The 27,384-nt window shown below is 41.3% G+C and overlaps 2 protein-coding genes across 4 annotated transcripts in view; one reads left to right on the plus strand and one right to left on the minus strand.

Annotated features, from left to right (window-relative positions):
• The first annotated feature begins 7 nt into the window (after positions 1-7).
• Positions 8-7,258, plus strand: LOC133588811 (cytochrome b-c1 complex subunit 6, mitochondrial-like). Its single transcript, XM_061941471.2, has 4 exons — positions 8-151; positions 491-556; positions 5,933-6,094; positions 6,161-7,258. Exons 1-4 carry the CDS (start codon positions 104-106, stop codon positions 6,191-6,193), a joined length of 309 nt encoding a protein of 102 aa, XP_061797455.2. The 5' UTR covers positions 8-103; the 3' UTR covers positions 6,194-7,258.
• Positions 7,259-10,689: 3,431 nt separating this feature from the next.
• The window catches only part of pif1 (PIF1 5'-to-3' DNA helicase homolog (S. cerevisiae)), a 148,520-nt gene continuing 131,825 nt past the window's right edge, over positions 10,690-27,384 (minus strand). For 2 of the 3 annotated variants that reach the window (XM_072912875.1, XM_072912873.1), the window contains 5 exons: positions 26,910-27,016; positions 26,739-26,826; positions 23,149-23,294; positions 15,077-15,268; positions 10,690-10,895 (listed from right to left, as the gene is read on the minus strand). In XM_072912875.1, coding sequence (XP_072768976.1) covers positions 10,845-10,895; positions 15,077-15,268; positions 23,149-23,294; positions 26,739-26,826; positions 26,910-27,016 — 584 coding nt within the window. In that variant the 3' untranslated portion in view covers positions 10,690-10,844. The remainder of the gene's footprint in view (positions 10,896-15,076; positions 15,269-23,148; positions 23,295-26,738; positions 26,827-26,909; positions 27,017-27,384) is intronic. The other variant, XM_072912874.1, reaches the window with a different exon arrangement.

Raw genomic sequence — 27,384 nt, forward strand, 5'->3', positions numbered from 1 at the left:
GGAAAACCTTCCAGACTTTTCCGGCGTGTGACCGAGGCATCGTCCTCGACCGAGATCTACTCAGCAGGCCTGCGTTCTTTTTGGCGAGCAATTCGGGGCAAATATGGGGTTTGAAAGGAAAATGCTCACTAACGGCGACCCAGAAGAGGAGGTAAAGAATAAAAAAAATAATTTATGCTGTAGTTTTGTTCTTAAACTGTGTTCGTGTCAACTTTTACTGGCGTACTCTTATTGACCAGGTGTGAATGTTATGGCAGCCATTGCTGGATGAGGAAATGGTCAATTCCTTTTGAATATTACACAAATAAATCTTGACATTTCATTGAGAGCATTGTTAATAAACATGTAGTATCTTAAACATGCAATTTTCATGATAATTGTTCAATGGAAACAACTTGCATTTTGTTTAACACTCAAGTGTGATATAATAACACTTTTTTTTTTTTTTATGCACTCACAAACATTTCACTGCATTTCCATTACTGTGCAGGAGGAAGAAGCCCCTGAAGAGAAGGAGGAGGAAGAAGAAGAAGAGGAGGATGAAGAGGACCTGGTGGTAAGTTATTTGTGTGTAATGATTGTTTGTATAGTACAATAAAAAGGAATATTTCACTATATTGTCTGGCTACAGTAAGAAGTTCCATCTCGCATTACCTAACTGGGTACCTCAGTTTTCGAAGCAATTTTTTACCATAAATCATGCAATTTTTTTCCATTTAATTGTTTCCCAATACAAAATACGGACCCCGTTTCCATATGAGTTGGGAAATTGTGTTAGATGTAAATATAAACGGAATACAATGATTTGCAAATCCTTTTCAACCCATATTCAGTTGAATATGCTACAAAGACAACATATTTGATGTTCAAACTGATAAACTTTTTTTTTTTTTGCAAATAATCATTAACTTTAGAATTTGATGCCAGCAACACGTGACAAAAAAGTTGGGAAAGGTTGTAATAAATACTGATAAAGTTGAGGAATGCTCATGAAACACTTATTTGGAACATCCCACAGGTGAACAGGCAAATTGGGAACAGGTGGGTGCCATGATTGGGTATAAAATTAGATTCCATGAAATGCTCAGTCATTCACAAACAAGGATGGGGCGAGGGTCACCACTTTGTCAACAAATGCGTGAGCAAATTGTTGAGCAGTTTAAGAAAAACCTTTCTCAAACAGCTATTGCAAGGAATTTAGGGATTTCCCCATCTACGGTCCGTAATATCATCAAAGGGTTCAGAGAATCTGGAGAAATCACTGCACGTAAGCAGCTAAGCCTGTGACCTTCGATCCCTCAGGCTGTACTGCATCAACAAGCGACATCAGTGTGTAAAGGATATCACCACATAGGCTCAGGAACACTTCAGAAACCCACTGTCAGTAACTACAGTTGGTCGCTATATCTGTAAGTGCAAGTTAAAACTCTCCTATGCAAGGCGAAAACCGATTATCAACAACACCCAGAAACGCCGTCGGCTTCGCTGGGCCTGAGCTCATCTAAGATGGACTGATACAAAGTGGAAAAGTGTTCTGTGGTCTGACGAGTCCACATTTCAAATTGTTTTTGGAAACTGTGGACGTCGTGTCCTCCGGACCAAAGAGGAAAAGAACCATCCGGATTGTTATAGGCGCAAAGTTGAAAAGCCAGCATCTGTGATGATATGGGGGTGTATTAGTGCCCAAGACATGGGTAACATACACATCAGTGAAGGCGCCATTAATACTGAAAGGTACCGTACATACAGGTTTTGGAGCAACATATGTTGCCATCCAAGTAATGTTATCATGGAGGCCCCTGCTTATTTCAGCAAGACAATGCCAAACCACGTGTTATATCAACGTGGCTTCATAGTAAAAGAGTGCGGGTACTAGACTGGCCTGCCTGTAGTCCACACCTGTCTCCCATTGAAAATGTGTGGCGCATTATGAAGCCTAAAATACCACAACGGAGACCCACGGACTGTTGAACAACTTAAGCTGTACATCAAGCAAAAATGGGAAATAATTCCACCTGAGAAACTTAAAGAATGTGTCTCCTCAGTTCCCAAGTGTTGTTAAAAGGAAAGGCCATGTAACACAGTGGTGAACATGCCCTTTCCCAACTACTTTGGCACGTGTTGCAGCCATGAAATTCTAAGTGAATTATTATTTGCAAAAAAAAAAAAAAGTTTATGAGTTTGAACATCAAATATCTTGTCTTTGCAGTGCATTCAATTGAATATGGGTTGAAAAGTATTTGCAAATCATTGTATTCCGTTTATATTTACATCTAACACAATTTCCCAACTCATATGGAAACAGGGTTTGTATATTATTAACGACCTGCTGGGGTTGATGTTGTGTTCCTGAGTGGGTGATATTTAGAGTTCCCGTTGTCGTGAACCAGTGGTGTGCCGTCACAGCCAGCAAGGCCTTCTCTGCCGGCCTAACATACCGTATTTTCTGCACTATAAGGCGCACCGAATTATAAAGCGCACCTTCAATGAATGGCCTATTTTAAAACTTTGTTCATATATAAGGCGCACCGCGTTATAAGGCGCATAGAATAGACGCTACAGTAGAGGCCGGGGTTACGTTATGCATCCATTAGGTGGAGCTGCGCTAAAGGGAATGTCAACAAAACAGTCAGGTCAGTCAAACTTTATTAATAGATTACAAACCAGCGTTCTGACAACTCTGTTCACTCCCAAAATGAATAAACAGCTGTTTTATTATTTTCCCCGAGGTAAAGTCAGTGACGTGGTATTTTGTTTATCTTTTAACAACAGCAAGGTATAACATGTAGTGCAACATTTATGTCACATAGTGGAGGGGAACTTTTCCTCGATTCAATAAACATGTAAAAAACAGTCTGATACTCCATCCATCCATCCATTTTCTACCGCTTATTCCCTTCGGGGTGGCGGGGGGCGCTGGAGCCTATCTCAGCTACAATCAGGCGGAAGGCGGGGTACACCCTGGACAAGTTGCCACCTCATCGCAGGGCCAACACAGATAGACAGACAACATTCACTCACATTCACACACTAGGGCCAATTTAGTGTTGCCAGTCAACCTATCCCCAGGTGCATGTCTTTGGAGGTAGGAGGAAGCCGGAGTACCCGGAGGGAACCCACGCAGTCACGGGGAGGACATGCAGACTCCACACAGAAAGATCCCGAGCTCAAACGTTAATGTCACACAACACAACACACAAAATAAACATGTAAAGCTCACTTTATTAAGTTATTACTCATCCACAAATCCCTCAAATTCTTCTTCTTCAGTGTCCGAATTAAACAGTTGGGCGAATAAGGCATCCAACGAAGTCGTCATTATAATGGAGTCAGTGTCGCTGCTGTTGTCAAGCAGTTCAGTGACAATTCCTGCCTTCCTGAAAGCTCGGACGACACTCTGCGTCGTAAGCGTGTCTCTTAATAGGAGCCATTTTGAGGTCTTTACATAAACACACAAATGGAAATGAAACGGCACGCCTCGCGCAGTCATATATCCCAGCATGCACCGCGCGCTTCTTCTTCTACGGTAAGCAGCCGCCGACTTCATTTTCCCCCGTAGAAGAAGAAGCGCTTCTTCTTCTACGGTAAGCAGCCGCCGACTTCATTTTCCCCTGTAGAAGAAGAAGCGCTTAGTAGAAGAAGGTCTCGTAGTTGCGAGACCTGTTGTGGCTCAATATTGGTCCATATATAAGGCGCACCGGATTATAAGGCGCACTGTCAGCTTTTGAGGAAATTGGAGGTTAGGTGCGCCTTATAGTGCGGAAAATACGGTAACCAGAAATCATGATCATAATTAAAGGGGAACATTATCACAATTTCAGAAGGGTTAAAACCATTAAAATCAGTTCCCAGTGGCTTATTTTATTTTTCAAAAAAAAATTCAAAATTTTACCCATCACGCAATATCCCTAAAAAAAGCTTCAAAGTGCCTGATTTTAACCATCATTATATACACCCGTCCATTTTCCTGTGACGTCACATAGTGAAGCCAACTCAAACAAACATGGCGCATAGAACAGCAAGCTATAGCGACATTAGCTCGGATTCAGACTCGAATTTCAGCGGCTTAAGCGATTCAACAGATTACGCATGTATTGAAACGGATGGTTGTAGTGTGGAGGCAGGTAGCGAAAACGAAATTGAAGAAGAAACTGAAGCTATTGAGCCATATCGGTTTGCAAGCGAAAAACGACAAAAACGACACGACAGCCAACGACACGGGAGAAAGCGAGGACGAATTCGGCGATCGCCTTCTAACCAACGATTGGTATGTGTTTGTTTGGCATTAAAGGAAACTAACAACTATGAACTAGGTTTACAGCATATGAAATACATTTGGCAACAACATGCACTTTGAGAGTGCAGACAGCCCAATTTTCATCAATTAATATGTTCTGTAGACATACCCTCATCCGCGCTCTTTTCCTGAAAGCTGATCTGTCCAGTTTTGGAGTTGATGTCAGCAGGCCAGGGAAGCTAGGGTCGATATTCTTCTCTTGATCATCTTCGGTGGCATAAGGGACGGTGTGAGCCAAGACATCCAGGGGGTTTAGCTCGCTCGTCTGCGGGAACAAACTGCCGCCATTGCTTGCCGTGCTACCGAGGTCCTTTGTCCCTGAATTGCTCACACACTCCGGCAGATTCAATGGGGGTCTGGCGGCAGATTTCTTAGACTTTATCGTTGGAAATGCATCTGCTTTGAGTGTTGCAGGATATCCACACATTCTTGCCATCTCTGTCGTAGCATAGCTTTCGTCGGTAAAGTGTGCGGAACAAACGTCCAATTTCTTGCCACTTTCGCATCTTTGGGCCACTGGTGCAACTTGAATCCGTCCCTGTTCGTGTTGTTACACCCTCCGACAACACACCGACGAGGCATGATGTCTCCAAGGTACGGAAAACAGTCGAAAAAAACGGAAAATAACAGAGCTGATTTGACTCGGTGTTTGAGAAAATGGCGGATTGCTTCCCGATGTGACGTCACGTTGTGATGTCATCGCTCCGAGAGCGAATACTAGAAAGGCGTTTAATTCGCCAAAATTCACCCATTTAGAGTTCGGAAATCGGTTAAAAAAATATATGGTCTTTTTTCTGCAACATCAAGGTATATATTGACGCTTACATAGGTCTGGTGATAATGTTCCCCTTTAAAGATAAAAGTCATTTTTTATTTACTTTCCCGAAATATCTAAAAAGTATTCATATTCTCTTCATGTCATATTATGCTCCTTCCAGCGCTGTTGTTTTTAGGTTATAGTTTTTTATCCAATCAGAATTCAGATAGCTTATGTTGCCATGCTGTACCAAATCTGCCCGAAGCTGTACATATCCTACCAAGTGAGACCTACACTGTTACAATATCTATTTCTCAGATGATAAAATTGTTGATGACTGAAATATGATGATAGCAACCTAACCTAACCTACCCCCCACCCCTTCCACATCCCACCCCCCCAGATTGTAAATAATTTAATGTATATACTTTGATAAATAAATGATAAATGGGTTATACTTGTATAGCGCTTTTCTACCTTCAAGGTACTCAAAGCGCTTTGACAGTATTTCCACATTCACTCATTCACACACTGATGGCGGGAGCTGCCATACAAGGCGCTAACCAGCAGCCATCAGGAGCAAGGGTGAAGTGTCTTGCCCAAGGACACAACGGACGTGACTAGGATGGTAGAAGGTGGGGATTGAACCCCAGTAACCAGCAACCCTCCGATTGCTGGCACGGCCGCTCTACCAACTTCGCCACGTGATTAACTTGTGTGATGACTGTATTATGCTGATAGTATGTATATATTTGTACCATGAATTGATTATTGTGGACCCCAAATTAAACAAGTTGAAAAACTTATTCGGTGTTACCATTTAGTGGTCAAATGAACGGAATATGCACTATGCTGTGCAATCTACTAATCCTTTTCAGGATCCCCTTGACGCAATCCGCAGCAAGTGTGAGCAGTCTGAACACTGCCTGCACTACAAGGAGCGTCTGGAGCTCTGCGAGACGCGGGTCAGCTCCAGGTCCAACACCACTGAAGAGTGCACTGAGGAGCTCTTTGACTTCCTGCATGCGCGAGACCACTGTGTAAGTGCGCCATATTCTAATTACATTTTCCGTGTGGCCTAATGCCTGTTTATGGTTTTCTTATAGGTTGCAACCAAGCTGTTCCACATTGTGAAATGACGCGTGTGACGGACGTGACTGCTAGAACTGTACAATATGGAGGGGAGTACTTTCAAATTATTTTTCTATTTTAGTAGCGTACACATTGTGTGGGGGTCCTGGTCTAAGATATGAGTCAGTTTGTACATCTAGTGTGTGTGTGACAATCATTGGTACTTTAACATAGTCAGTCTGCTTGTTTTGTGCGCAGTTCCTATAAGAAATATGAAATAACAAGGTTGTGGATTTTACCTCTGGACTCGTACATAAAAGGGTTTATCACAGTCATTTGTCAGCAGGATTACTCAAAAAAGGGGCTAGAAAGACACATTGGAAGGCTATAGTGTAGAGAAAATACCTTCCCAACAAATACCGTATTTTTCGGAGTATAAGTCGCTCCGGAGTATAAGTCGCACCGGCCGAAAATGCATAATAAAGAAGGAAAAAAACATATATAAGTTGCATTTTTGGGGAAATTTATTTGATAAAACCCAACACCAAGAATAGACATTTGAAAGGCAATTTAAAATAAATAAATAATAGTGAACAAGCTGAATAAGTGTACGTTATATGAGGCATAAATAACCAACTGAGAAGGTGCCTGGTATGTTAACGTAACATATTATGGTAAGAGTCATTCAAATAACTATAACATATAGAACATGCTATACGTTTACCAAACAATCTGTCACTCATAATCGCTAAATCCCATGAAATCTTCTACGTCTAGTCCAGGGGTCGGCAACCTTTACCAGTCAAAGAGCCATTTTGACCAGTTTCACAAATTATAGAAGACAATGGGAGCCGCAAAAATATTTTGAAATTTTAAATGAATTAACACGGCGTACAAAGTTTTTTTTTTTTGCTTTGTGCTATGTATAAACCAGGGGTCTCAGACACGCTGCCCACGCCTTTGTGTGGAATTTGAAAGCTGGTGCGGCACGCGGGTTTTAAATGAATGGCGTTTGTCAGCGTCATGCGTGCCGTGATGGTACAGCATGTAGCACCCACTACAGCCAGCGTGCCTAACCACCCACACGTTGTATGGTGCTTCCGCTTGCTCACGTAGGTGACAGCAAGGCATACTTAGTCAACAACCACACAGGTCACACTGACGGTGGCGGTATAAAAAAAAAAAACTTTAACACTCTTACTAATAATGCGCCACACTGTGAACCCACACCAAACAAGAATGACAAACACATTTCGGGAGAACATCTGCACCGTAACACAACATAAACACAACAGGACAAATACCCAGAATCCCATGTAGCCCTAACTCTTCCGGGATACATTATACCCGCCCTACCAAACCCCGCCCACCTCAACCGACGCACAGAGAGGGGGAGGGGGTTGATGTGTGAGGGAGCAGGGTTGGGGTGGGGGCGGGGTTTGGTGATAGCAGGGGTGTATAATGTAGCCCGGAAGAGTCAGGGCTGCATGGGATTCTGGGTATTTGTCCTGTTGTGTTTATGTTGTGTTAAGGTGCAGATGTTCTCCCGAAATGTGTTTGTCATTCTTGTTTGGTTTTGGTTCAAAGTGTGGCGCATTATTAGTAAGAGTGTTAAAGTTGTTTTATATGGTCACCGTCAATGTAACCTGTGTGGCTGTTGAGCAAGTATGCATTGCTGCCACATACGTGTGCAGGCAGAAGATGTATATTGTATAACAAGTGTTGGGCTGGCAGGCTGTTAATACAGATTGTAGAGGGCGCCAAATGTTGTACCATCATGGCACGCCCTTATTATAGCCGTAAGGGTGAAAATCGGTGAATATTAATCCCGGGAGTTTTCTGCGAGAGGCACTGAAATCCGGAAGTCTCACGGGAAAATTGGGGGGTTCAGCAAGTAAGCTGCTGAGCCGCATCAGAGTGATCAAAGAGCCACATGTGGCTCCGGAGCCGCGGGTTGCCGACCCCTGGTCTAGTCTCTTACGTGAATGAGCTAAATAATATTTGATATTTTACGGTAATGTGTTAATCATTTCACACATAAGTCGCTCCGGAGTATAAGTCGCACCCCCGGCCAAAACTATGAAAAAAAACTGCGACTTATAGTCTGAAAAATACGGTAGTTTGAAATTTATAATATAACCCTGTTGCTAGGCAGACGTAATTGTTTTTTCTGTTAATGGAAAAGTGTTCATGCCCACTAGTTTGTTTGGATGAAGATATAAAATATCAAATACATGTTAGGAAAGAGAGAAGTGCTATCTGGTGGCACATTGAACTGGAAATACACAAGCCAAAGACAAAAATAAATACATTTTTAAATCAGACTCATTATTTCCTCGTTTTATATATGCTACTATTAAGAAGTGATACATATGTTTTGAGACCTCTACATGATCAGCGTAATTAGTTTTTCCTAAAAAAGCCTGACATATCAGATCAAATGCATGCATTACATGCATAATCCACACGGGGGCAGTAATTGACTTATTAGAGAGCTGTCAGTCAACCTGCAAGATTGCCACAAAGAAGAAACGAGACACCTGTTTTATGAGAAACTTCGCCAAATTTGAAAGGGATAAGGTAAGATTTTTTTATTTACTAATGCATATTTGATGGTCAAGGAGACGCCAACGAGGAATCGTCGAACAAAAAGCTTTATTTGTTTAAGCGAGCCTCCGACTGGAGCTGCAGCTCCAGGAGAACGAGTATGGGCCGGATTACTCTTCTGATGTCCTCTCAGGCAACTATCCTTAAAACACCTTTTACCCAAAACCCCCCACTCTTCGTAACTCTAGCCTTAGAGCCGGCCCGTCTGGATAAAAGCCCCGCTTGTTGTTTGGCCAGTTAACCTATTTCCTGTGATCGGTTTGAGTCGGACGACATCCGACCTTTATCTTCTACCCCTATCTGTGGGGGCTTCCTCCCAAATTTTTGCTAATGTCTTTAAAATATCTCCTAAAATCCAATTGCTGCTGTCATTCAAGTTCCCCAATGTCCGGGGGGGGGGGGGGCGAAAGCCACCACTCCCTGGAGCGCTTGTGATAGACATGTGCACTTTTGACCTTAGTAGAATAATCCTCTAAAGGATTCTGTGACCAAATACAAATACATTCTACTATATTATATTATCGGCCGATAAATGCTTTAAAATGTAATATCGGAAATTATCGGTATCTGTTTTTTATTTTTATTAAATCAACATAAAAAACACAAGATACACTTACAATTAGTGCACCAACCCAAAATAACCTTCCTCCCCCATTTACACTCATTCACACAAAAGGGTTGTTTCTTTCTGTTATTAATATTCTGGTTCCTACATTATATATCAATATATATCAATACAGTCTGCAAGGGATACAGTCCGTAAGCACACATGATTGTGCGTGCTGCTGGTCCACTAATAGTACTAACCTTTAACAGTTTATTTTACTCATTTTCATTACTTACTAGTTTCTATGTAACTGTTTTTATATTGTTTTACTTTCTTTTTTTATTCAGGAAAATGTTTTTAATTTATCTTATTTTATTAATTTTTTTTAAGAAGGACCTTATCTTCACCATACCTGGTTGTCCAAATTAGGCATAATAATGTGTTAATTCCACGACTGTATATATCGGTTGATATCGGTATCGGTAATTAAGAGTTGGACAATATCGGATATCAGCAAAAAGCCATTATCGGACATCCCTACATGCTACTATAATTTACCTCACTGACACATCAGTGTGAACAGTTAATCTGTTGATGCAATGTAAAATGACTTAATGTATAGTAAAACTTGAGAATGCGTGTATCAAATTTGAAACCGCAGGAACAAAAACACTAAAACAGTCAATTGGCATTTTATGAATTATAATTACAATCAAGCAAAAATAAATGTTTACATTACACAATATTGTATAATTGTGGTAAATACATATCCAATTTGGTGTATTATTTTGTGGTGATCACTTTGTTTTGCAATAATAAATTATAACCGTCTTGATTTTTATGAAGGAGAAAAAATACATAATGACTTTGTACGTTTTTGTTTTTAGATGGCAAATAATTCCAACATTGACGATGCTTTGAAAATGATAAAGAATGTGGAGCAACTAAGGGAAGTAAGATGACAAAAGTTATTTTTATGTTTGGAACTAACATGATAGACATTAGGTTTTGGTTTGTTATAAAAATATGATACAAATTGAAAATCATATAATGGAAATTGGAAGAAAAAAAATTGTTCAGAAGTACCAATAAAAGCTCCAGCTTCAAATAATTGGACAACTTTCATTGTCCTGAAAGTGTTTACATGCACTTCATTAACACGTCATGTGAAGTGCATCTGGAAAGTATTCACAGCGCCTGACTTTTCCCACATTTGGTTCTGTTCCAGCCTTATTCCAAAATATAATACATCTGCCCATCTTTTCAATCTCCCCAGCTGCCTTGCACAAGTCATTTCATGTTTGACCAGAAAATGTGTTGCTTTTACACTCACATCTGACAGAAATATCTCAAAACATTCCTGCAGCTATATTTATAACAATAAACCTGAATACATTTGATCAATCCCAATACACGTTGCATTAAAAATCTTTATTTAAAAAAGACACTATCAAACACATGATGGCAGTATGACTACATTTTGGATGGCAATAAAAGACCACAAGAGGGTGGATGTTTCCCACCTTGTAGCAAGTGCAATAAAGTCTGAACCTGCAGAAACGTCCTCACCGAAGATTCTCTCTGTTGCCGCTGTCGACATAATCCTCCATGGCAGTCTGCAGACACGAGTTGGTTAGGAAGAACATGTTCAGTAGTTGTGCAGAACACAGCATCTTCTACGCTCTACTAGTAACTAAGTACAAAACCAGTGAAGTTGGCACGTTTTGTAAATGGTAAATAAAAACAGAATACAATGATTTGCAAATCCTTTTCCACTTATATTCAATTGAATAGACTGCAAAGACAAGATATTTAATGTTCCAACTGCGAAACTTAATGTTTTTGCAAATAATCATTAACTTAGAATTTAATGGCAGCAACACATTGCAAAAAAGTTGTCACAGGGGCATTTTTACCACTGTGTTACATGGCCTTTCCTTTTAACAACACTCCGTAAACGTTTGGGAACTGAGGAGAGACATTTTTGAATCTTTTCAGGTGGAATTCTTTCCCATTCTTGCTTGATGTACAGCTTAAGTTGTTCAACAGTCCGAGGGTCTCCGTTGTGCTATTTTAGGCTTCATAATGCGCCACACATTTTCAATGGGAGACAGGTCTGGACTACAGGCAGGCCAGTCTAGTACCCGCACTCTTTTACTATGAAGCTGCACTGTGGCTTGGCATTGTCTTGCTAAAATAAGCAGGGGTGTCCATGAAAAATAAGTTGCTTGGATGGCAACATATGTTGCTCCAAAACCTGTATGTACCTTTCAGCATTAATGGTGCCTTCACAGATGTGTAAGTTACCCATGTCTTGGGCACTAATACACCCCCATACCATCACAGATGCTGGCTTTTCATTTTCGTACCTATAACAATCCAGATGGTTCTTTTCTTCTTTGGTGCGGACGACACAACGTCTAGTTTCCAAAAACATTTTGAAATGTGGACTCGTCAGACCACAGAAACACTTTTCCACTTTGTATCAGTCCATCTTAGATGAGCTCGGGCCCAGCGAAGCCAGCGGCGTTTCTGGGTGTTGTTGATCAATGGCTTTCGCTTTGCATAGTAGAGTTTTAACTTGCACTTACAGATGTAGCGACCAACTGTAGTTACTGACAGTGGTTTTGTGAAGTGTTCCTGAGCCCATGTGGTGATATCCTTTACACACCGATGTTGCTTTTTGATGCAGTACCGCCTGAGGGATCGAAGGTCCGTAATATCATCGCTTACATGCAGTGATTTCTCCAGATTCTCTGAACCTTTTGATGATATTACGGACCGTAGATGGGGAAATCCCTAAATTCCTTGCAATAGCTTGTTGAGAAATGTTGTTCTTAAACTGTTTGAACAATTTGCTCACGCATTTGTTGACAAAGTGGTGACCCTCGCCCCATCCTTGTTTGTGAATGACTGAGCATTTCATGGAATCTGCTTTTATACCCAATCATGGCACCCACCTGTTCTCAATTAGCCTGTTCACCTGTGGGATGTTCCAAATAAGTGTTTGATGAGCATTCCTCAACTTTCTCAGTCTTTTTTGCCACTTGTGCCAGCTTTTTTGAAACATGTTGCAGGCATCAAATTCCAAATGAGCTAATATTTGCAAAAAATAAAGTTTTCCAGTTGGAACATTAAATATATTGTCTTTTCAGTCTATTCAATTCAATATAAGTTGAAAAGGATTTGCAAATCATTGTATTCTGTTTTTATTTACCATTTACACAACGTGCCAACTTCACTGGTTTTGGGTTTTGTACATGTTATTCAATTTTCAAGGATACAAATCCCAGAGTGCTGCACAAAACATTTGTGAAATAAAACAATTCAATTAAAACAGGGGCGACATCATAAAAAGGATGAAAAAAAGTGGATTAAAAGTCCACTAATTACAACCTTTTCTAAAAAGCTCAATCTTCAAATTTTTTTTTTTACGAGTCAACAGAGTCACGCTCACAGAGAGACTGGTGTAATTCATTCCAGAGTCTGGAATGCCAGGTCTGTCTGAGTTTTTGTAGAATGAGTTTTTGGATCTTTATGATACCCTGGCCTGAAGACCGCAGGCTGCGCCTAAAGAGGAATAACAAATCAGCGATACACTGTGGGGCTACGCACGGACACTCGGGACTAACATTTTAAACTATGTGCCAAATTTGACCGGAAGCCACTAAAGACTGGCTAGACCGAGGTCATGTGGGCTGCTCTGGGTGCACCGGTCTAAAGTCTAGCAGCCGCGTTCTGTTCTTTTAGAGAAAATAATGGATTTTTAGATGCATCGCAACTCAGACATGGTGAAGTGAAGTGAATTAAATTGATATAGCGCTTTTCTCTAGTGACTCAAAGCGCTTTGCATAGTGAAACCCAATATCTAAGTTACATTTAAAGCAGTGTGGGTGGCACTGGGAGCAGGTGGGTAAAGTGTCTTGCCCAAGGACACAACGGCAGTGACTAGGATGGCGGAAGCGGGGATCAAACCTGGGACCCTCAAGTTGCTGGCACAGCAACTCTACCAACCGAGCTATACCGCCCCATGAACGATTATAGAATCGCAGACAGTTCTAAAACCCTCATTAAGAAATCCCACCAGCTCTTTTACCGGTACTATCAGGCACTTATGGTCCAGTTTTGCACACATCTTCATTACTTTAATAAATGTGGGAGTTAATTTAAGTGTTTTTTAAGTTGCAAGTAATAAACGCTTATCTAGTGAAACGAGAAGAAATGTAAAACTGCATCAATACACATTGTAAATAAAAACAGAATACAATGATTTGCAAATCCTTTTCAACTTATATTCAATTGAATAGACTGCAAAGACAAGATATTTAATGTTCACACTGAGAAACTGTTTTTTTTTTGGCAAATATTAGCTCATTTGGAATTTGATGCCTGCAACATGTTTTAAAAAAGCTGGCACAAGTGGCAAAAAAGACTGAGAAAGTTGAAGAATGCTCATCAAACATTTAATTGGAACATCCCACAGGTGAACGGGCTAATTGGGAACAGGTGGGTGCCATGATTGGGTATAAAAGCAGCTTCCGTGAAATGCTCAGTCATTCACAAACAAGGACGGGGCGAGGGTCACCACTTTGTCAACAAATGCTTGAGCAAATTGTCCAACAGTCTAAGAACAATATTCTCAACCAGCTATTGCAAGGAATTTAGGGATTTCACCATCTACGGTCTGTAATATCATCAAAAGGTTAAAAGAATCTGGAGAAATCACAGCACGTGAGCAATGATATTATGGACCTTCGATCCCTCAGGCGGTACTGCATCAAAAAGTGAAAACAGTGTGTAAAGGATATCACCACATGGGCTCAGGAACACTTCAGAAAACCACTGTCAGTAACTACAGTTTGTCACTACATCTGTAAGTGAGAGTTAAAACTCAACTATGCAAAGCCAAAACCATTTATCAACAACACCCGGAAGTGCCGCCGGATTTGCTGGACCCGAGCTCATCTAAGATGGACTGATGCAAAGTGGAAACGCGTTCTGTGTTCTGACGAGACCACATTTTTGGAAACTGTAGACGTCGTGTGTCCTCCGGAACAAAGAGGAAAAGAACCATCCGCATTGTTATAGGCGCAAAGTGTAAAAGCCAGCATCTGTGATGGTATGGGGGTGTATTAGTGCCCAAGACATGGGTAACTTACACATCTGTGAAGGCACCATTAATACAGGTTGTGGAGCAAAATATGTTGCCATCCAGGCAACGTTATCATGGACGCCCCTGCTTATTTCAGCAAGACAATGCCAAGCAGTGTGGCTTCACAGTAAAAGAGTGTGGGTACTCGACCGGCCTGCCTGTAGTCCAGACCTGTCTCCCATTGAAAATGTGTGGCGCATTATGAAGCCTAAAATAGCACAACGGAGACCCCCGGACTGTTGAACAACTTAAGCTGTACATCAAGCAAGAATGGGAAAGAATTCCACCTGAGAAGCTTCAAAAATGTGTCTGCTCAGTTCCCAAACGTTTACTGAGTGTTGTTAAAAGGAAAGGCCATGTAACGCAGTGGTAAAAACTTTTTTGCAATGTGTTGCTGCCATTAAATTCTAAGTTAATGATTATTTGCAAAAAAAAATCAGTGTGAACATTAAATATCTTGTCTTTGCAGTCTATTCAATTGAATATAAGTTGAAAAGGATTTGCAAATCATTGTATTCTGTTTTTATTCACGAATTACACAACGTGCCAACTTCACTGGTTTTGGGTTATGTACATAAATGAGTGTCCCTTTAAGCCACTGAAGGAAACCATTGTGTCGAAATAAAGGAGAGGTTCTTCACGCACCTGCAGGAGCAGCCTTTCTTTCCTCAACTTCTTGTAGAAGAGAAGCACCTCGGGATCCGCCCGCACCACACGCGGGTCAAAGTCCATGACCCTCAGACCCTCCAAGCTCCGAGCCCGAGACAAGGCCACGTAGGCCTGGCCGCTCTCAAAGACACGGGCCAGGGAGATCTCCACACAGTCCAAGGTCATCCCCTGGAAGACACGAAGAAGCGCTCATTAAAAGTGCACACACCTTCTCCACCACAGTGATCTCATTTCCACGCGCGGAGCTGCTGATCCTTGCGTTCTCTGGCGGAGATGAAACATTGTCGCCAGAAAATGAACTCAATTACCCACAGGGCTCTCTCGCTCTTGTTTTGTCCCCCAGCCAGGGAGGATATTGGAAAGTGGCGTCAAGACGGCAGAGAGATTTGTGACAGGGACCACGTATTTGTTGGTAGAAGGTTAAATGTAGCAGCTGACACCAGTGAAGGGCCACGTGTGAAAACTTCAACACAATGTTAAACTGATTAGGACAGCTGCAAAACAATAATAATAGCTACAAAATTCCCGCAAAAATTTTGATGGGCCTGCTATATTTGCCGGAAGCCGCCGTAGTTTTAAGATGCTGCCCAGTGTCTGAAACCAGGAGTTTTAGGCATACTTGCCAACCTTGAGACCTCCAATTTTGGGGGGTGGGGCAGGGCGTGGTTAAGAGGGGAGGAGTATATTGACAGCTAGAATTCACCAAGTCAAGTATTTCATACATATATATATATATACATATATATATATATATATGTATATACATATATATATATATATCTACATCCTGAAAATATGCAAACAAAACTGTTTGGATAATTGATACTTCAAACTTGCATAAATATTAAGGAATATAACATAACTTGGCTTCTGAGAGCTTCAAAATGTAGTGAATAAAATGCTAAAGTTGTTGATAAACAAGCAATTATTTTAATAATAAAATATGGTCATTTTAAATGAATTATGATAATTTAAAATTAATTGTTTCAAATATGTTTATTTTAAGGCTCCAGCGCCCCCGAAGGGATTAAGCGGTAGAAAATGGATGGATGTTTATTTTAATGTAAAATTCTATGGCTGGATGTAATAAGGAGTCAGAAAAAATGAAAATAAAAATACAATGACTTTTGATGTTTTTAGCAAAATATAGTAAAAATGTATTTATTTATTTATTTATTTTTTTTTATTAATAAATATCTATTTATTTGTAGGTAAGATAAACATAATAATACAATGTATCTCTAGTCTGGATGATTTAGTTCTTGTCACCCTGTTGTCCTCCCGTAGTGAAAAAAGGCTGTCCTCACTCAGGTCCGCATGGAGCTGGAGGGGGCGTGGCCTCCAGCTCCGGCTGAAAATCGGGAGATTTTTGGGAGAATATTTGTCCCGGGAGGTTTTCTGGAGAGGCGCTGAATTTCGGGAGTCTCCCGGAAAATTCGGGAGGGTTGGCAAGTATGGTTTTAGGTGTCATTAGGAGCATGCCGCGACGTTGTCAAGCATGCATACAAGCACGTGGGGGCCACACAAGATATTGAAAATAATTTTGAGTTGCAGAAATTGAATTTAGGCAAAATGGACAAGCCTGCCACATCATTTTTTCACTTTGATTTTTGGGGTGTCTATATACTGAGCCCTCTGTAGGCTGAAAACTTTTATTTCCATCAAAAGATGTGGCATCCTTTTGTTCCTGAGACATTAAACTGTCCATATCAGTATAGATATCCCACAAAATTTTTTTCACCATTGAAATCTGATGTGTTTTCAAAGTGTTCCTTTAATTTTTTTGAGCACTTTTCATACACAAGGCAGATTATTAAAAGTGCTTCACAGACAACAAAGTGAAATGAAAGAAAATAGAAGCAAAATTCAAATGCAGACAATAAAAATAAAAACAGTGCGGACGTTAAAAGTTAAAAGATTTAGCTGAAAGCTAAGGTGAACATAAAAGTTTTCAGTCTAGTTTTAAAAGTAGTCAGAGTTGGGGAAAGTCTGTCTTCAGGAAGTTTATTCCAGCTATTTTTTGCATAGTGACTGAATGATGCTCTCCCTTGATTTGACTTTACTCTGGGAACCGCTAACAGATTGGTCTCAGAAGATCTTAGTGATCTAGAGCAGTGATTTTCAACCACTGTGCCGCGGCACCCTAGTGTGCCGTGAGATATTGTCTGGTGTGCCGTGGGAAATTATGCAACTTCACTTACCGTATTTTTCGGACTATAAGTCGCAGTTTTTTTCATAGTTTGGCCGTGCTCCAGTGCGACTTATAAATGTTTTTTTCCTTTTTTATTATGCATTTTCGGCAGGTGCGACTTATACTCCGAAAAATACGGTAATTGGTCCAAAAAATATTTTTTGCAAATCAATAATCATAATAATGTGCCGTTGTCTAGTGCCTGTACTGTGTAGAGCTTGGCAGGGTAATCTTGTAATACTCCATATCAGTAGGTGGCAGCAGGTAGTTCATTGCTTTGTAGAAGTCAAAACGCGTCGAGGATGGTTTGTCGTGATCCCAATATGCAGAGCACAGCGGGAGACAGCGTGCAGGTAAAAAGGTAAGTAAACCAAAAATTAACAAAAGGCAAATCCCGCTAGGAAAAGGCACTGAAGCATAGGTATAACAAAAACAAAAGTAAAACTGAACTGGCTACAAAGTCAACAAAAACAGAATGCTGGACGACAGCAAAAACTTACAGTGTGTGGAGCAAAGACGGCGTCCACAAAGCACATCCCGTACATGACATGACAATCAACAATGTCCCCACAAAGAAGGATAGCGTACGCACAACTTAAATAGTCTTGATTGCGAAAACAAAGCAGGTGCGGGCAATAGCGCTCAAAGGAAGGCGTGAAGCTGCTACAGGAGAACACCAACAAAACAGGAAGGGTCACCAAAATAACAGCGCAAGTCAGGAACTAAAGCACTACACACAGGAAACAACAACAAACTCCAAATAAGGCACGACAACCTGGTGGAGTTTAATTTTTTAACCTTTTCTGCTGGTGGTGTGCCTCTTGTTTTTTTTTTAATGAAAAAAATGTGCCATGGTTAAAAAAAAGGTTGAAAAACACCGATCTAGAGGGCTTATATAGTGGGAGCATATCGGTGATATACTTTGGCCCTAGATGTAATGTGCTCACATTTTTTGGTCTTTGTTAGAACTCTAGCAGCAGCGTTCTGAACAAGCTGTAGCTGCCTGACAGTTTTTTTGGGAAGACCTGCAAGGAGACCATTACAATAGTCTAGCCTACTGGTAATAAAGGCATGTACAAGTTTTTCTAAGTCTTGAGCTGACATGAGCCCTCTGAGTCTTGTTACATTTTTGAGGTGATAGTAGGCCGATTTTGTTACTGATTTGATGTGACTGTCGAAATGTAAATCAGAATCTAAAATAACCCCAAGATTTCTGGCTTTATTTGAGGTTTTCAGGGACAGTGATTGAAGGTGTTGGATGACTTTAAACCTTTCTTTTTTAGCACCAAAAACAATTATCTCAGTTTTATCTTCATTTAGTTGTAGGAAATTTTGGCACATCCAGTGTTTGACTTGCTCAATGCACCGGCACAGAAGATCTATGGGACAATAGTCATTTGGTGATAGCGCTACATAGATTTGGGTGTCATTGGCATAGCAATGATGGTCAATGTTATTATTTTGCATGATTTGTCCTAGTGGCCCCAAGATTGAACCTTGGGGGACTCCACACGTTACGTTGGTTGGTTCTGATACAAAGTCACCAATGGAAACAAAATAGTTCCTATCTTGTAGATATGACTTGAACCAGCTTAAAACTGCGACGTGTTCACTCCCTGTGTACAATTTCGACGTAAAAGACCGGCGAGGTGTTTTTCTTGCTTCCTTTCTAAATCATGCCTCTCACCTGGACAGTAGAAGGCTGAGGATATAATCCGACAAGTTGGGACACTTTGACAGCCATTTAAAGGCCTACTGAGATGCGATTTTCTTATTTAAATGGGGATAGCAGGTCCATTCTATGTGTCATACTTGATCATTTTGCGATATTGCCATATTTTTGCTGAAAGGATTTAGTAGAGAATATCGACGATAAAGTTCGCAACTTTTGGTCGCTGATAAAAAAGCCTTGCCTGTACCGGAAGTAGCAGACGAGTAGCGTGACGTCACAGGTTGTGGAGCTCCTCACATCTGCACATTGTTTACAATCATGGCCACCAGCAGCGAGAGCGATTCGGACCAAGAAAGCGACGATTTCCCCATTAATTTGAGCGAGGATGAAAGATTTGTGGATGAGGAAAGTGAGAGTGGAGGGCAGTGGGAGCGATTCAGATAGGGAAGATGCTGTGAGAGGCGGGTGGGACCTGATATTCAGCTGGGAATGACTAAAACAGTAAATAAACACAAGACATATATATACTCTATTAGCCACAACACAACCAGGCTTATATTTAATATGCCACAAATTAATCCCGCATAACAAACACCTCCCCCCTCCCGTCCATATAACCCGCCAATACAACTCAAACACCTGCACAACACACTCAATCCCACAGCCCAAAGTACCGTTCACCTCCCCAAAGTTCATACAGCACATATATTTCCCCAAAGTTACGTACGTGACATGCACATAGCGGCACGCACGTACGGGCAAGCGATCAAATGTTTGGAAGCCGCAGCTGTATGCGTACTCACGGTACCGCGTCTACGCATCCAACTCAAAGTCCTCCTGGTAAGAGTCTCTGTTGTCCCAGTTCTCCACAGGCCAATGGTAAAGCTTGACTGTCATCTTCCGGGAATGTAAACAATGAAACACCGGCTGTTATCCGGCACAACAGTCAAGGGGTGCATTCTACGGCGGGGGTGCGTTATCCGGCACAACACCTGCCGCAATACACCGCTTCCCACCTACAGCTTTCTTCTTTGCTGTCTCCATTGTTCATTGAACAAATTGCAAAAGATTCACCAACACAGATGTCCAGAATACTGTGGAATTTTGCGATGAAAACAGACGACTTAATAGCTGGCCACCATGCTGCCCCAAAATGTCCTCTACAATCCGTGACGTCACACGCTGACGTCATCATACCGAGACGTTTTCAGCAGGATATTTCGCGCAAAATTTAAAATTGCACTTTAGTAAGCTAACCCGGCCGTATTGGCATGTGTTGCAATGTTAAGATTTCATCATTGATATATAAACTATCAGACTGCGTGGTCGGTAGTAGTGGGTTTCAGTAGGCCAAAATTGGCCCGCCGTGTAACTTCACTTGGCTCTTGAGGCAATATCAAATTAACACTAGAGCTGGCCCGCCGATTATATGCAGCGGTGGTGCCGCGGTAACACCGCATTCACCGCTAATTCTCATACTTGCCAACCCTCCCGGGAGCCTCCCAAATTTCAGTGCCCCTCCCGAAAATCGACACATCCGCTTTTCATCCAGTCCAGCGAATGCAGGCCCAGTCACATAATATGTGCGGCTTCTGCACGCACACACAAGTGACTGCAACGCATACTTGATCAACAGTGATACAGGTTACACTGAGGGTGGCCGTATAAACAACTTTAACACTGTTAGAAATATACGCCACACTGTGAATCCACAGCAAACAAGAATGACAAACACATTTCGGGAGAACATCCGCACTGTAACACAACATAAACACAACAGAACAAATACCCAGAACCCTTTGCAGCACTAACTCTTCCGGGACGCTACAAAGTGTGTGTGTGTGTGTGTGTGTGTGTGTGGTAGCGGGGGTGTATTTTGTAGCGTCCCGGAAGAGTTAGTGCTGCAAAGGGTTCTGGGTATTTGTTCTGTTGTGTTTATGGTGTGTTACGGTGCAGATGTTCTCCCGAAATGTGTTTGTCATTCTTGTTTGCTGTGGATTCACAGTGTGGCGTATATTTCTAACAGTGTTAAAGTTGTTTATACGGCCACCCTCAGTGTAACCTATATCGCTGTTGATCAAGTATGCATTGCATTCACGTGTGTGTGCGTACAGAAGCCGCACATATCTTGTCACTGGGCCGGCACATTGTTAGAATGGATGAAAAGCGGACATGACGACAGCTCGTAGAGGACGTTAAAGGCAGTGCCTTTAGAATAGAATAGGCGTGCCTTTAAGGTCCGGGTGGACTACGAGATATAATGACTGATGAACACCTTCGTTCGATAATGAAGGTTGCCTCAGCCCCGACATTAATGAACTAGCATCCAAGAAAAGATGGCAGGTATGTGGCTTGGGCACTTTAGATTAGATCAGTGTGTTGCAAACTGAGCAGTTTAAAGTCCTGAATGGTTGGTTTATTCATTGTTATTTTATTTTCAAATGTTTTAGCCTGTGGAAAAAGTTAATGTTGATTTTTACCTCAGAAGGCTGCAAATAGAAAAGAGGCATTCAATTTTTATTTAAATTGTATTTGATATGCCATTGATATTTTTTAATTATTATTATTATTATTATTTGAAACTGGATTTTGCATGTCACTATAAAGTTATATAAGCCTTGCTTGTTCAATATTCAATGCAAAACTTGTTTGGGTCCCTATTAAAAGGTTCATTTGTTCAACCTTGGCCCGCGGCTTTGTTCAGTTTTAAATTTTGGCCCACTCTGTATTTGAGTTTGACACCCCTGATCTAAATGGTAATATATTAACATCCTAGCAGTCGGCAAGTTAAAGGCCTACTTAGAGGAAGAGGTCCTTTGACGTCAATTAGCAAGGCCTTACTTTCTCTTTCCTGACACTGACGTCCTATTCTTTCAGCGTTACTCGGAAAGGCTGCGTGAGGAGTTAAGGACCGACTTTATGATTCCTCCTGAGGGCGAGCGGACCGTCTGGAACTTTTATGGTCTCGTTTAGCCTGCAGTGATGAATCCTTCTGTGCCGCCGTAAGAAACGTGAGTGGATTACGCCGATCGGTGGGCAGGCGTGACGTTCTTTTTGTCCAAATGTATGCAGGACGATTTCCACCTTGAATCAGAGTGATTACGCTTTAGGACAGTATTTTTCAACCACTGTGCCGCGGCACACCAATGTGGGAGATTATCTAATTTCACCTATTTGGGTTAAAAATGTTTTTTGCAAACCAGTAGTTATAGTCTGCTAATGATGTGTTGTTGAGTGTCTGTGCTGTCTAGAGCTCGGCAGAGTAACAATGTAATACTCTTCCATATCAGTAGGTGGCAGCCGGTAGCTAATTGCTTTGTAGATGTCGGAAACAGCGGGAGGCAGTGTGCAGGTAAAAAGGTATCTAATGCTTAATCTAAAAATAAACAAAAGGTGAGTGCCCCTAAGAAAAGGCATTGAAGCTTAGGGAAGGCTATGCAGAACGAAACTAATACTGAACTGGCTACAAAGTAAACAAAAATAGAATGCTGGACGACAGCAAAGACTTACTGTGGAGCAAAGACTCCGTCCACGATGTACACCCGAACATGACATGACAATCGACAATGTCCCCACAAAGAAGGATAACAAACTACTTAAATGTTCTTGATTGCTAAAACAAAGCAGGTGTGGGGAATAGCGGTCAAGTAAGATACAGGAAAATACCAAATAAAGAGAAAAAGCCACCAAAATTGGAGCACAAGACAAGAACTAAAACACTACACACAGGAAAACAGCAAAAACCTCCAAATAAGTCAGGGTGTGATGTGACAGGTGGTGACAGTACACCTATTTTGAGACAAGAGCTATAGTGATGCATGCTTGGTTATGGTTTAAAGTCATATCCAACAATTGCGACAACGACTTTTTACTGTCAACTGAGTTTCGTTTCTTATTGATTTCTGCTGGTGGTGTGCCTCCGTATTTTTTCAATGAAAAAACTGTGCCTTGGCTCAAAAAAGGTTGAAAAACACTGCTTTAGGAGATTGCATGCTATTTTTAGCAGTGTGGATGGGATTGGATGCAGGGGGCAAAAAAAAAAAAGAGGAAAATAATTCAGTTTTGTGGCAAATTGAATTAAAAATAGACATGCATCAAGTACGTCAGTGACTCAGGGAGAACGAGTGAAGGTACGCAATCACTCAAGTCATCTTCCAACATTTGCGTAAACATGGCCGGTCCCACCTGACTCTTGTGGATGGAGACGGCCCAGGCCAGTTTGAGTGGCAGCTGCAGTCGGCACAGGTGTGTTCCGCCCGCGGACTTGAACACCCAGCGTTCAGGCTTCAATGTTTCGGTGGCGCCACACATGAAGCGCACACGTGGGAGTCCTGAGGGGGGGGACAAAAATCAACAGTGAAGCGGTTTTGGGAGAATATCCGCACCGTAACACAACAGAACAAATACCCAGAAACCCTTGCAGCACTAACTCTTCCGGGACGCAGGGCAGATTGAGCCCAGTTTATAGTATACTCTGGACTGAAGCTGTGTGCCTTCATTGTTTTTGTAGCTGTTGTTTTGAGGCATGTTTGGAAAACAAATGCACTATGTGAAAGTCAAAGTACGGTACAGTGTTTCCCATAGTTGTAGTGGGTATCAGGATTATTTCAGGGAGTGCATGTCCCAAATTCCAAGCTGCTGTTTTGAGGCATGTTAAAAAAAAAAAATGCACTTTGTGACTTCAATAATAAATATGGCAGTGCCATGTTGGTATTTTTTTTCCATAACTTGAGTTGATTTATTTTGGAAAACCTTGTTACATTGTTTAATGCATCACAACAAAATTAGGCATAATAATGTGTTAATTCCACGACTGTATATATCGGTATCGGTTGATATCAGAATCGGAAATTAAAAGTTAGACAATATCGGAATATCGGCAAAAACGCCATTATCGAACATCTCTCGTAAGAACTTTACACTACTTTATATTAGAAATGGCAACAGCGGAGGATGAATGTCCCATAACAAGAAGAAAGTGGAAAAAGAAGAAACTTATCGACTACGGCACAGACTACAAAGGCGGACGCGCGCAATTTTTCAGGACTTATGCAGATCCCAAATACAGATCAGCAGGTACTAGAAGGTAAGAAAAGTTGCTTTTGCAGAATATTGTGAAACAAAACGCCAGATAATGTCTTACCTTATACACACACCATAATAATACTCCTATGTTGAAGCACAGTACATCAAGAGGTGTGGCTTCATAGCTTACCAAAGTCGTACTAAAACATTTTGATAGACTTTTGAGTGCCGTGTGTAATGTTCTATATTTACAATGGAACATATAAAATGTTGGTGTTTACTTGAGTCATATTGCAGTCTACACGTATCTCTTATGTTTGACTGCCATCTACTGCTCACACTGATCATTACACCATGCACCAAATAAAATTGCTTCGAGGTCGGTAAGGAAAACCAGCATAATTCCGTACATTAGGCGCATTTATTATATACATTATTTCATGTTTTGTTTGTACTGTATTTTCCGGGTTATAAGGTGCACTGTCCAGTTTTGAGGGGGAAAGAAATGATTTTAAGTGCACCTTATAGTCCCGGAAAATACAGTACAAACAAAACATGAAATAATACTTAAGATACTGTAATATGATTGTTCATGTTTTTCACTCAGTACAGATTGGTGTCCTATCACAGTGTTGTGTGTTACAAACTCAAACACGTTTCGTGTTGTCGTAGAAGCTAGCTTATCTCTTGCCGTGGTTAAATTTCACGGCTAATACCGTAGCATGCCGATGTGTTAGTACGCTACAAAAAGAGTTCTTCTTACAGCATACTTGCCAACCCTCCCGGATTTTCCGGGAGACTCCCGAAATTCAGCGCCTCTCCCGAAAACCTCCCGGGACAAATTTTCTCCCGGAAATCTCCCGAAATTCAGGCGGAGCTGGAGGCCACGCCCCCTCCAGCTCCATGCGGACCTGAGTCCGCTTTCCCACAATATAAACAGCGTGCCTGCCCAAACACATTATAACTGTAGAATGATCGAGGGCGAGTTCTTGGTTTCTTATGTGGGTTTATTGTTAGGCAGTTTCATTAACGTCCTCCCAGCGTGGCAACAACACACAACAACAGCAGTCATGTTTTTGTCTACCGTAAAGCAGTTCATCTGCCGTAAACAGCAATGTTGTGACACTCGTAAACAGGACAATACTGCCATCTATAACATCGATAACATATACGGCTTTTAGAGAGCGCAGTGCACAACTGCGCACACAACAAGGAGACGAAGCAGAAGAACGAGGAAGCTACAGCCATGCCGACGCCGACGACGAGTAAGATGAAGAAATACGCTTTGTTGCACCTTTCCTGCCTGAGTCCGGCGATTAGTTGCAAATCTTGCTTTATCGATTGCTTGCACACAGCCAATACAACACAAAACAAACTAGTCCCCGCCCGCACTCACGCTACCGCTCCCTCTCTTCTCTCGCCCACACACTCACCTCACATGCTCACCTATTAAAGGGCCACACACACACATACGCTACTCTCATAACAGCTTGTAAGTTCCAAGCCGCAGCTGCGATTGGACCTGGATAGCCTCCGGGAAGAAGTAGTGGACTACCAAGTGCTTGGCAGTGAAGATCTTCCTCAGGAAGCAAAGATTGACCGGTTTTGGGCCATGCTAGGGAGAGATGGAAGATTCCAGACTCTAGTGCATTTGATGAAAGCACTTTTGTGCGTGCCACACGTCAATGCATCATCAGAGAGTGTGTTCAGCATGGTTAGAAAAATAGTGACAGAGAATAGAACAAGGATGGACAATTCAACCCTTAACTCAACAATGAGTAGATGAGTGTTATGTGTGTGTATGTGTGTAAATAAATGAACACTGAAATTCAAGTATTTATTTTATTTATATATACATATATATATAATAAAATAAATATATATATATAGCTAGAATTCACTGAAAGTCAAGTATTTCTTATATGTATAGATATATATATATATATATATATATATATATATATCTATGAAATACTTGACTTGGTGAATTCTAGCTGTAAATATACTCCTCCCCTCTTAACCACGCCCCTAACCACGCAGTATGCATACTTGTCAACCTTGAGACCTCCGAGGTGGGGGGTGGGGGCGGGGTAGGGCGTGGTTGGGGGGTGGTTAAGAGGGGAGGAGTATATTGACAACTAGAATTCACCAAGTCAAGTATTTTATATTTATATATATATATTTATATATATATATGAGAATATTTGTCCCGGGAGGTTTTCGGGAGAGGCGCTGAATTTCGGGAGTCTCCCGGAAAATTCGGGAGGGTTGGCAAGTATGCAAGTATGTCTTACAGTAACGATGTTGCTACACTTTGGTTATTATACAGGTGACAGAACGTAAATGAAGTGTTGTTGACGCTTTTTGAATGCATTTCTAAAGTCATTTAGAGGTAGCATTGATTGCTAACATTAGCTGCATTGCTATCCACCAAGAACGAGATGATTTTTATATGTTAGAAAACAAACAAAAAAATTGTAAAACTTTTGTATTGTCTCTCATGACTGAACGATAAAAAAGTGCAATTCCCCTTTAAATAAACAATCTTTTTTTACTACTAATTCAAGAAGCCTTCATTTAAATGATACTAGGAGTAACCAGGATACTTTGCAATGTTTCCGTAACTCTAAAATGTCAATAAAACAAGAAACTTCTCTCGATCTGAATCATTTCAGAGTCTTGTAAATAGATTCACTTCAGCATTCACCACTGAACGCTCTCCACAATAATGAAATAAGCCACGCACTAACCGTGTTTTCCCGGCTCAAAAGCCACCACGACCCCTCGGGCGCCGTTCACCAGACCCCGAGTGACATCCAGGTTCTTTGTCAGCATGACCTTGATGATGGAGCAGACAAAAGCAGGATGAGGAGGCGTGTGTGGCCACTGCGTTTATTGACAGGCACAAACAAACAAAATACCTGCGCTCCCACTTTGAGATGAAGCAGTCTGCTGACGGGGCTGTGGGCGTCTATCGTCCTCACCAAGGCCGGGTCGCTGTCCACGGCCTCGAACAGTCGCGCCGTGCCTGTCGAACGAGGACAACTTTACTCATCCAGAAATGGAACGAGGTTTAGAAGTCGTTTTTTACCGATCCTATGATGGCCACCGGTCAGTATCGGACTATTTTTGTTAAAAAGTACAAAACCCAAAACCAGTGAAGTTGGCACGCTGTGTAAATAAAAACAGAATACAATGATTTGGAAATCCTTTTCAATTTATATTCAATTGAATAGACTGCAAAGACGAGATATTTAATGTTGAAACTGAGAAACGTAATTTTTTGTTGTTGCAAATAATCATTAACTTAGAATTTAATGGCAGCAACACATTGCAAAAAAGGGGCATTTTTACCACTGTGTTACATGGCCTTTCCTTTTAACAACACTCAGTAAA

The sequence above is a fragment of the Nerophis lumbriciformis genome, linkage group LG03, assembly GCF_033978685.3.
Source record: "Nerophis lumbriciformis linkage group LG03, RoL_Nlum_v2.1, whole genome shotgun sequence".
Lineage (NCBI taxonomy): Eukaryota > Metazoa > Chordata > Actinopteri > Syngnathiformes > Syngnathidae > Nerophis > Nerophis lumbriciformis.

What these genes read in the sequence shown, in the direction of transcription:
- LOC133588811 (XM_061941471.2), top strand. Translation starts at nt 104, where the DNA reads ATGGGGTTTGAAAGGAAAATGCTCACTAACGGCGACCCAGAAGAGGAG. An exon ending in ACGGCGACCCAGAAGAGGAG is followed by an intron (nt 152 to 490) that starts GTAAAGAATAAA and finishes ATTACTGTGCAG; the next exon opens with GAGGAAGAAGCCCCTGAAGA. An exon ending in AGGATGAAGAGGACCTGGTG is followed by an intron (nt 557 to 5,932) that starts GTAAGTTATTTG and finishes AATCCTTTTCAG; the next exon opens with GATCCCCTTGACGCAATCCG.